Source organism: Elgaria multicarinata, chromosome 12 (assembly GCF_023053635.1).
Source record: "Elgaria multicarinata webbii isolate HBS135686 ecotype San Diego chromosome 12, rElgMul1.1.pri, whole genome shotgun sequence".
Taxonomy (NCBI): domain Eukaryota; kingdom Metazoa; phylum Chordata; class Lepidosauria; order Squamata; family Anguidae; genus Elgaria; species Elgaria multicarinata.
The window spans coordinates 6,782,522-6,793,190 of NC_086182.1; the positions used below are offsets into that span (position 1 = coordinate 6,782,522).

The 10,669-nt window shown below is 46.8% G+C and overlaps 1 protein-coding gene across 1 annotated transcript in view; it reads right to left on the bottom strand.

Annotated features, from left to right (window-relative positions):
* The window catches only part of FAM178B (family with sequence similarity 178 member B), a 123,668-nt gene extending 113,594 nt beyond the window's left edge, over positions 1 to 10,074 (bottom strand). Inside the window, exon 1 of the mRNA XM_063139469.1 lies at positions 10,040 to 10,074. Within this exon, the coding sequence (XP_062995539.1) occupies positions 10,040 to 10,074 (35 nt within the window). The remainder of the gene's footprint in view (positions 1 to 10,039) is intronic.
* Positions 10,075 to 10,669: the final 595 nt, after the last annotated feature.

Below are 10,669 nucleotides of genomic sequence, written 5' to 3' on the forward strand. Positions count from 1 at the left end.
ATCCCTTCTTCATCGCAACAGTTAAAGCTGCAGGAGCCCTGCTTTCTTTTGTATCTGGTCACTCTAGTATACAAAAGACTGCAGGGCTCCTGCAGCTTTAACTGCTGTGAGGTAGAGGGAATTTCACCAGGTGCTGCATGCATACAAAGGACACCTGCTGAAACTCCCATTTCAATACAACTGTTAAAGATACAGGAGCGCTGTCCTCCTTTTCATAGGGTCACCCTAAATAAATGCAGATGATCAAAGTTGGCTTGTTCATTTCTTCCAATGAAGGGAAGGAGAGGACCAGGGTGGATGGGGGGGAGAGGAAACATGCAAGCCCATGACCCACATCTTGAAATGGGAGGTGGAGGTAGCAATGTTCAAGCAAGGCCTAATAGTGCACTGTGTTTCACAGGCCTTAGCTAGACCTAAGGTTTATCCCGGGGTCGTCCCTGCCTGCTCCCGGGATATCCTGTGTGTCATTTACAAGAACAGGGATGACCCCGGGACGATCCCAGGCCTTAGTGTAACTTGAGGATGAGACACTGTTAATTAATTAGGGAAGAGGAAGAGCTGTAGATAAGCCCTGCCCTGTTTATTGTCTGCTGAGAAGCTTTTGACTCCAGAATTCAGGCTCTCCTCCAAAGAGGCACTGATATCGTGAGTGGCTTAACAATGGTTTTATACCGCTCCCTGGCAAGGGCTCTTAATCAAACCTGCAGCAAGTTTCACCTAGGGTAGGCAAGGTGAAAGCCGGAGAGCGAGGGTGGTGCAGTGGTTGGACTGGGACTCAGGAGATCCAGGTTCTAGTCCCCGCTCAGCCATGAAAGCTCCCTAGGTGACTTTAGGCCAGTCACTGATCCTCAGCCTAGCCTACCTCAGAGGGTGGTTGGTGTGAGGATAAAAGGGAGAGGAAGAAAACCACGTAAGCTGCCTTGGGTTCCTTGCAAGAGGAGAAAAGGCAGGATATAAATGTAATTATTACAATATAATAATAATAAGGGGAGTCGAGGTTGAATTTGAATTAAAGGGTCGTGCAGTTAATCCACCGTGCCTTAATACAGCACAGCCCCAACTTCTCATGCGCTTGGCTGCTTCTCCTAGCCCACAGAGCAATAGCTGAAACTGGAATGATGAGCATCAGGCTTGTCGCGGAAAGGCAGCGTTGCATGCCATCTCCACCGCTGCATGACAAGCTCAGAGTTGCCCTTGGAGAAGTCCTTTTCTTCGCAGCAACAGGAACAGGCCCCGCTCTGCAAAAGTTCCAGGATGTCCTCGGGCGAGCGCGGTGTTTAACAACATCCCCCTGCAAGAGTATGAGCACGGGAGAAGGGCTGTGCGGTGCGTCGCAGGCAGCATGGAGGAACAGGGCGGCAGGTGCAGGAGCCTTTAGGTGCTTCTAGACAGAGCGCGCCCAGCGCTGTCATCAGAAAGAATTCTGCAGGCGTTCCGTCTTGCCCCCCTTACGCCATCCCATAAAGCCCTAAACAACTCGGGACCAGCATACCTAGCAAGACCTGTGGCGTTACACCCCACAAGTCAGTTCCCAAATGTATGTCTGCAGTTTGTAAGTCTGTGGTGAGTTTAGAATGTTAGCCTGAGTGGGCGGAGTTAGAATGTCTGGGGAGGGGGAGGAGTGATATATAAGGGAAGGGCTGAGGGGATTGGAGGAGACTTTTGGGGTACTCTTAGAGTCGTTAGTGCTCTCTGTGTTTAGAGTACTTAAGTTCTGGGAAATTTGAGGGTCAGGGTAGAGAGTGGTGTCTTTGGAGTGTGGTGTGCATTGATGTATATTAATCAATACAGATAATAAAGAAAGCTCAAGAGTGATTGTGTGAGAGAAAGGAAAGCGCGTATGTGAACGGGTGAAAGGATTGTATGAAAGGTTTCAAAAAGGTTTTTAAATGTTTTATTTGAAACAAAGCTTGTGAACTTTTAAAAATATTTTTTAATTATTTTGTTTTTAACTACCACAAAAATCCCACGTGTCTGTTTGGCATTTATCATCTGAAGTTTACACATTTAGCACCCACTCTGACAATCATTCACCTCAGCACATATAACTCACAGACAGTGTTTTATTTTATATATTGAAATCCTTCTCCATTTAACCCCTTTCTCCACATAGTTTGGAGGAAGGTGTTTTTTTTCCCTCGCCTCAGGCGTATCAAGCGGTGGTGCTTGGCTTGAGCAGGGAGTAGCCGCGGCCAGGCCTGGTGTTCAGAGCCTGTGTCGTGGCAAGACCACCTTCCCTAATATGCACCCAGGTGACATTTACGATCGTTCAGCGGAAGTTCTGCTCGTTATTCCAAATCAAACAGAATGTCGCCATGAACAACCTCGAAAGCGGGGCCTTCTCTGTAGCAGCACCCACCCTCTGGGAAACCCTCCCTCGTGCGTTTCGGGAGGCGGAAAATCTTAACATCCTTTAAACGCCTCCTGAAAACGTATCTTTTCACACAGGCTTTCCCTGGACTACAACTTATTTTGGCTTTATATGGTATTTTTAACTTTTAAAGTTTCCAATTTTGACCTGTGATACACTATGGTTTTAATTGTAAACTGCCCAGACAGCCTTGGCTGTCGGGCAGTATAAAATTGAAATAAGTAAACAAAATAAAAATTAATGGATTTTCTGTGCTGAGCAGAAGCAGGGAGGAAACACCGGGGCGTTAGGAGTGGAAGACAATGGGCCCGTTCAGACTTCATGCTTAAGCTCAAACACGTGATCCACGGTGGCTTAGTGTGTCGTGTGTGAGATTCCCATGATGGTTCAACTCCCCACTGCAGCTCCCTACCTGATGCAATGGGTGTAGCGGGGCAAAGGCATGGTTCCTGTGTCATGTGACGGGATCCCTGTGGTTCCATTTGGCTGCTCCACCAAAAAATGCCCCCAAAACGGCCGGCCATAGAGTCTGCCGGCAAGAGCGAACACTACTTCTGATGATGTTGTTGCCAGCCTCGAAGTTGTCCATGGTAGCCATTGCATAGCTGCAGGGGCCAGCGTGTGGGTTTTCTTGCGGGCCACCTGGCGCCAGCAACGGGAGGACAACGCAAGACCCGCGATGCGGGGAGGGGAAAATGAACCACAGGTTCACTCCAACCTCCAAATTAGATTACTGCAATGCCCTCTACATGGGGCAGCCTTTGAAGACGGTCTGGAAGCTGCAGCTTGTGCAAAATGCGGTGGCCAGATTGATAGCTGGAACAGAGAAGTTTGAGCATATAACGCTGATTCTGGCCCGCTTGCGTTGGCTGCCTATACGTTTCTGAGCCCAATTCAAGGTGCTGGTTTTAACTTATAAATTCCTACATGGCTTGGGACTACAATACCGGATGGAACGCCTCTCACGACATGAAACTACCTGTACACTGTGCTCAACATCTAAGGTCCTCCTCCGAGTGCCTACTCCGAGGGAAGCTCAGAGGATGGCAACAAGGGAGAGGGCCTTTTCAATGGTGGCCCCCAATGATGGAATGATCTCCCCGATGAGGCTCGCCTGGCGCCAACATTGTTATCTTTTCAGCGCCAGGTCAAGACGTTTCTCTTCTCCCAGGCATTTTAACAACATTTAACAACGTTAAGTTTGTTTTTAATGGACCCCAGAATTGTTGTTTTTAAATGGATACTGTTGTTTTTATACTGTTGTTTTTCTGTTTCTGATGGTTTTTTAAATTTTGTATACTTTTTAATGTTTACCATTTCTAGCTGTTGTGAACCGCCCAAAGAGCTTTGGCTGTGGGGTGGTATATAAATGTAATAAATAAATAAATAAATAAATAAAATGCGAGGGGCCCCTTGCAGTGGTCTTTCTACCCCTCCCTGCACATGGATCCTGTACCCCTCACCCATAAGTGTGTGAAAGGGGCTGAGGACATGCAGACCCCCTGAAAAGTTCTGTGAATACGGCAGGGTGATAGTGTGATAAAAGCCTCATCCAGAAGCGGTTAAAATAACAAAACAAAGAACAGGTTGCTTGTATTAGTATAGTTATGTAGTGGTGTTCGTGTAGGACAGGGTGGTGGTGTGATAATGAAACAGGAAACCGAGATCATTTGGCTTTAAGTAGATTTTTGGCCTCAAGATAAGTGAGGTGAAGTGGCAATGGTCAGACAGAGGTGAAGGGGGAGAAAAGACAAACTCGTAACAGGAGGAATAATAATTCACTAAAAGAATATTCGGTCAATTGACAGACAGCCTGGAAGAGTTGGTAAGTACTGTTGCACACCTATGCATGTTTCCTTGGGAGAAAGTCCCACTGGACCTGATGCGAGTTCTAAGTAAGCATGCAAAAGACTGAGCTGCAAATGAATTGATAACCAGCACCAACAAGACCTTGTTCAAGCTAGAGATGTTGGGGAAATCTACAACGGAACCAAACGAGAGTTCAGATGTTTATGAATCCATCCCGCAGGACCAGCTTTCCCCCATCGAGCAGTTCCACGGACTTGCAGGCCATTTTTCTAGTTGTCATAGACAAATACACAAAAAGAAAGAAACCTGGCCAAAAATGCAATTTCCCCCACAGGCTGAAGCATGAAAATGCGCATTTGGGGGGATTTTGTGAATTTTCGCACATTTGTGCAAATTCTTATCTGGGCAAATTCAGAAACTAAATAAAATCCAATTTTGTCAGGGAGTGGACAAACGGAATGAAAAGCGCCTGACAATCCGCAAAACACAGACGGGACAGATTTTGCACCATCCATACATCCCTAGTTCAAGCTAACCTTAAAGCCTTTAGTTCCCCTTCCTCTGAGCCTGGCCTTCATAGAATCATAGAATAGCAGAGTTGGAAGGGGCCTACAAAGCCACCGAGTCCAGCCCCCTGCTCAGTGCAGGAATCCACCCTAAAGCATCCCTGACAGAGGGTTGTCCAGCTGCCTTCTGTCAGGGATGCTTTAGGGTGGATTCCTGCATTGAGCAGGGGGCTGGACTCGGTGGCCTTGTAGGCCCCCTCCAACTCTGCTATTCTATGAGTCTATGATTCTTGATCTCGTGTGGTCTGCAAGAGCTCTGGGATCAGCTTCAAGGGAGGGAGCAGGGGGAGGCAACTCCTGCATGGAGGAAGACATGGGAGCTCAGCCCACCCTTTTCAACACACCACTTTTCCTTCCCTTTGCCAGGAGTTGAACTCTTGGCCCCGGGAACGGATGCCCTGAATGCCTTTCCTCCCCCAAGCAATGTGCAAAGGAAAAGGGGATCTTGGGAAATTTCCGTTACTCCTCCCAAAGAAGGAAACGGACCCCCCCCTCCACAGCTGCATGTTTCAGAAAGGAGATGGGGTCCCTGCATGGGTACGGATGAGATACGGGGCTTTCCATCTGGAACATCCTCCTCCACCCATCCCAGCAACCGCTTCCCTTCCCATCACATCTGCAGCAGACAGTAGAGGTTCCTACACACAGAGGGGAAGGGATGCCCAGAACAGGGCACACGGGTCACATGACACACTAACCCCTATGCACATTTAGACAGAAACAAGTCCTACAAATCCCAGCATTCCCCAGCTGGGAGTCCTATTTCTGTATAGGATTGCGCCATCGGCCACCCAAAAGCTGCAGTTATAGCTCCGGTCCACCCTAAAGCTGCAAATGGTCTCTTTAGAGCCTCTAAGCGCCGGCAACATCATTTTCAGAAGTCAACACAGCTCCTGGAAAACTCTGCCCCCTTTTCCCTTCAACCGTTCTAACTGATCGGTAGGAGTAGGGGCCTTCCAGCCAATGTTTTCAATGAGAAATACCTAGGTACACAACTAACCCCCCCTTTGCTATCAAGAAACCATGGAGAATCTCCTCCCAAACAGCAAGTGTCTCACCTCTCTCTCTCTCTCTCTTTTGCCTCTCCCTTCTCGGCGGTCTCTGCTCCATTTCATACTTCTGTGGAGTGGCCCTGCATAGTAGCAGGGCCGTCCCAAGAATTTTTGCTGCCTGAGACGCAGCACAAGATGGAGCCCCTTCTATTTCATGTACAAATGTTGACTAGATTGGCAGGTCAATCTGTTTCAGATTCATGGGACAGCATCTTCCTCTGAACCTGGAAAGCAGCAGGCTAATTTAGGAGGCACAGAGCAGGCCGCACAGCACACAGGTCTCTCCTCCAATACCTGGCTGCCACCCCCACCCCCCAGCATCTGCCGCCTGAGCTGCTGCTTCACTCTACTTAATGGTAGGGCTGGTCCTGTGTCGTGGAAAAGTGGGTAGGACGTCATCCCCGATGGTAAACATCTCAAAGAAATGTATGAGCAAGAAGGCACCCTACCAAAACGACCATTTGTGAGAAGCTCTTATTCGTGCAATTCCCCTTTCCCTCCCTGCCCTGAGAGAGCGAAACCGTGTGAGTAGAGCTTCTGCATGAGTGAGCATTGTTGTGAAAGTACTTTGCTCATGCATTCTTGGAGAGAAAGGCTGAGGATGGAGGCAGCCCCCTCCAGCAGCAATGTATAAGGCAGGGCTTACCCTTTCTCTCTGTCCTCCCAGGGAATTTCAGCAGGTGTCATTTGGATGCATGCAGCACCTGGTGAAATTCCCTCTTCATCACAACAGTCAAAGCTGCAAGAGCCCTGCCCTCTTGACTAGATACAAAAGGGGGCAGGGCTCCTGCAGCTTTAACTATTGTAATGAAGAGGGAATTTCACCAGGTTCTCCACATATGCAAACGACACCTGCTGAAATTCCCTTTTCAACACAACTGTTAAAGATACAGGAGCCCTGTCCTCCTTTCCATATGGTCATCCTACTGTTTGTGACAAAACGTCACCACCACAAGCACCACAGAAGATACTCTTCCAATGCTCTGTGGTGCACAAGCCCCACTTCATGATTCTTATGGCAGCGTTGCTGGAATATCATGGCACAAGATGATGAAGACACGTTCATTTCATGGTGGAGTGAGCCTGACTTAATTGAAAAGTTTGCGTTTATTGATTTGATTTGTACCCTGCTTTTCTACCAAGAAAACTGTACTATCAGGAACTAATTATTTTTTTAAAAAAACCATCACTTGATTAAAACAATAATAAAACACATATTGCAAACACGGTTAAAAACACAAAATTAACAGAGTAAGAACAGCCTCCAACCCATGAGACCTGTTAACAGGCCTGCTTAAATAAAAACATCTTTGCCTGCCGGCAGAAGAGAGCCAGCATGGCCACCCTTGGGAGGGAGTTCCACCGCCTGGGAGAAGTCACTGAGAACGTGCGAAGCAGGAAGGCTGGAGAAGAGGAACAAGCGCAAGGCCGCAGTGCCAGCCGCTGAGCAGGGCGCAGACTTTATTTTTATTTATTTATCTATCTATTTATTGCACTTATATACCGCTCCCATAGCCAGGGCTCTCTGGGCGGTATTTTATTTATTTATTTATTTATTTATATAGCACCATTAATGTACATGATGCTGTACAGAGTAAAACAATAAATAGCAAGGCTTACATTCTAATAAAATCATAATAAAGCAATAAGGAGGGTAAGAGAATGCACCAAACAGGCAGTATAAAAGTCAGAACAATTCAAGTTTTAAAAGCTTTAGGAAAGAGAAAAGTTTTTAGCTGAGCTTTAAAAGCTGCGATTGAACTTGTAGTTCTCAAATGTTCTGGAAGAGCGTTCCAGGCGTAAGGGGCAGCCGAAGAGAAAGGACGAAGCCGAGCAAGGGAAGTGGAGACCCTTGGGCAGGTGAGAAACATGACATCAGAGGAGCGAAGAGCACGAGCGGGGCAATAGTGTGAGATGAGAGAGGAGAGATAGGAAGGAGCTAGACAGTGAAAAGCTTTGTAGGTCAACAGGAGAAGTTTATATTGGATTCTGAAGTGAATTGGAAGCCAATGAAGAGATTTCAGAAGTGGAGTAACATGGTCAGAGCGGCGAGCCAAGAAGATGATCTTAGCAGCAGAGTGGTGAACAGAAACCAACGGACTGATGTGAGAAGAAGGAAGGCCAGTGAGAAGAAGGTTGCAGTAGTCCAACCGAGAAATAACCAATGCATGAACAAGAGTCTTGGCAGAAGAGACAGACAAAAATGATCGAATCCTGGCAATATTATACAGGAAAAAACGACAGGATTTAGCTACTGCCTCAATATGAGGAATAAAGGAGAGCGAGGAATCAAATATAAAGCCAAGACTACGAGCTTCCTTGACTGGAGTAAGCATAACATCATTGACAGTAAAAGAGAATGAGAGATGAGGAGAAGGTTTAGGAGGAAAAACAAGCAATTCAGTCTTTGCCATATTAAGTTTCAAACGACAATGAAGCAACCAAGCTGAGATATCTGAAATTTAGAATTTAGAATTTAGAAATTCTAAAATTAAGATAAAAACGAGTATAAAAAATTTAAAATTCTAAAACACAGAACATACACAAATAGAATTTAAAATTCTAAAACACAGAACATACACACATAAAGCATTAAAAACCGTTAAAAAACTAAACATGTGGGTGATTAAGATGTGCCGCCATATGCCTGGGCAAAGAGGAAAGTCTTAACCTGGCGCCAGAAAGATAGCAGCGTTGGTGCCAGGCGAGCCTCGTCAGGGAGATCATTCCAAGTCTGGGGGCCATCACTGAAAAGGCCCTGTCCCTCGTTGCCACACTCTGAGCCTCTCTCGGAGTAGGCACCCAGAGGAGGACTTTAGATGTTGAACGTAGTATATTCACGTCGGGAGAGGCGTTCCGTCAGGTATTGTGGTCCCAAGCCGTGTAATTTGGGTCGAGTCCTCCCAATTCCATGCTCAGAACACCTAAAGAACAGCCCTGCTGCCCCCAGAAATGTGGGTGCCTGTCCCACTTCCCTTGCAATCATCCCATTCTCTGCACTCAGATTTCTTCCTCTCATTCCTCCAGGCCGTTCCACTTTCCAACCTCCCTTTCCTACTCCTGGCTCCACTCCACCCCATTTCCCTGGGCCTGCTGACTTTCCTGTTTCCCTAGCCCCCAGTCCCATCTCTCATCAGCCAGAGAAGCCTCTGCTTGTTCCACCCCCTGAGACATTAGGGCTGCTTGCAAACAGGCAGTTCCTCGTGCTACCGATCAAAACATGTAGTACAGCTCATCTGTCTTTCCCTCCTTAGCAGATTTTTTTTGCGGTAAGAAGCAAAAGATGCAAAAAAGCAGTGGAAAAACAGAGGAATATACTGCCCCCCCCCAAAAAAAATTTTCCATGGATGAGGCTGGGTGATTGCAGAATGAAAGCCTCACCTGGAAGCACCCTGGGGCATTTAAGCCAATGACCTGGTTTGCACGATCACTGGCACCCACCATGGCTTATTTAAGCCACAGTAGATGCTGGCAAACATAAAACTTGACCCAATCAGGGTCACTGATGACAATGGGCCTGTTCAGACAACACACTAAAGCTGCTAGCCCTTCTGCAACATGGTTAAACCATAGTTATGTAGCTGCCGTGGTTAGGGAAAACGCCATTCACATGACATGCTAAGCCATCATCGTTAGCTCAAAATGCTTAACCATCATGGCTTAGCATGTTGTCTGAACAGGGCCAACAGCAGTACCACAGCCGCCACCCACCACCAGTTCCGTGAGTACATTACAATATGGATGATAAAGAGCAGAAAACGCAGTGATCACTTTTGTTAGTCTTTCTTGAAGCCCACCATATACATTTTAAGTTGCATCTAGTTCTTATTCTGAACAATGTGGTCTGAAACAAGACGTCCCCACCCCCAACCCTATACTGTATATTTAACAGAACACACATTTCTTAATAGGCTGACATTCTGCTTAGAGAGGGAAGGCCTTGAAAAGGCTGGCATTCGATTCAGATAGGAGTATGGTGGTGAGCACAATGGAAGGAGTGGGAGAAAGTGAAGGGAAGGGGCCCCAGGAAATACTATGTACCACTGCGTTGTAACGCTTCTCATTTACTATTGAAATGATTAAAGTCAGCATTCACTTGCGTAATCAGTACCTCCCGTATCAAAACCGCAGAGAAATCCAGCCACGAGTGAGATACCCCAGAGTGATTTCAGGACCTCTTGGGTATCTCATCCTTTCCCCCCAATAATCCAAAAGTTCTCACTCCACGAAGGCAAACTCACCGTCCTCTGTCTGTGGTGTCAGGTAAGGATCGCATGACGGCTACCAAGTTGTGATGGTGTTGAGAGACGTGGCAAAGGGACCTGCACAATTCCGGCAGCTGTCAAAGGAAAGACATTGCTGTGAACTTGTGGTAGGGTGAGACACCCAATCAAAGTCTACTTGTGAAAATAAGCTCTGGATGGGCTGCTCATAGCTACTGGGCCAAGTTTAAGGTTCTAGTACTAGTGTATGAAGCCCTAAACAACTTGGGACCAGGATACCTGAAAGAGCGCCTTCTCCCTTACCAACCTGCCTGGTCACTGAGATTATCAGAGGGCAAGCTCTTGAGGGTTTAACATGGACCTATGGCCTGACAGAAGTCCACCAGGAGAAGAACCTTTCATGTGGTGGCCCCATTGTTGTTGTTGTTGTTGTTGTTGTTGTTGTTATTATTATTATTATTTGTATCCTGCCTTTTGCCCAATACTGGGCCGCAAGGTGGTCTTACAAAGTTTAAAACATACATTGTAAAACCTAGGGAAAGAAATGTAACAAACAAACAAAACACGTTTAAAATACATGACAAAATTATAAGTCATTAACATAGATGGAGGGCCAGATTACTCTCCAAAGGCCTGCTGGAACAAAAA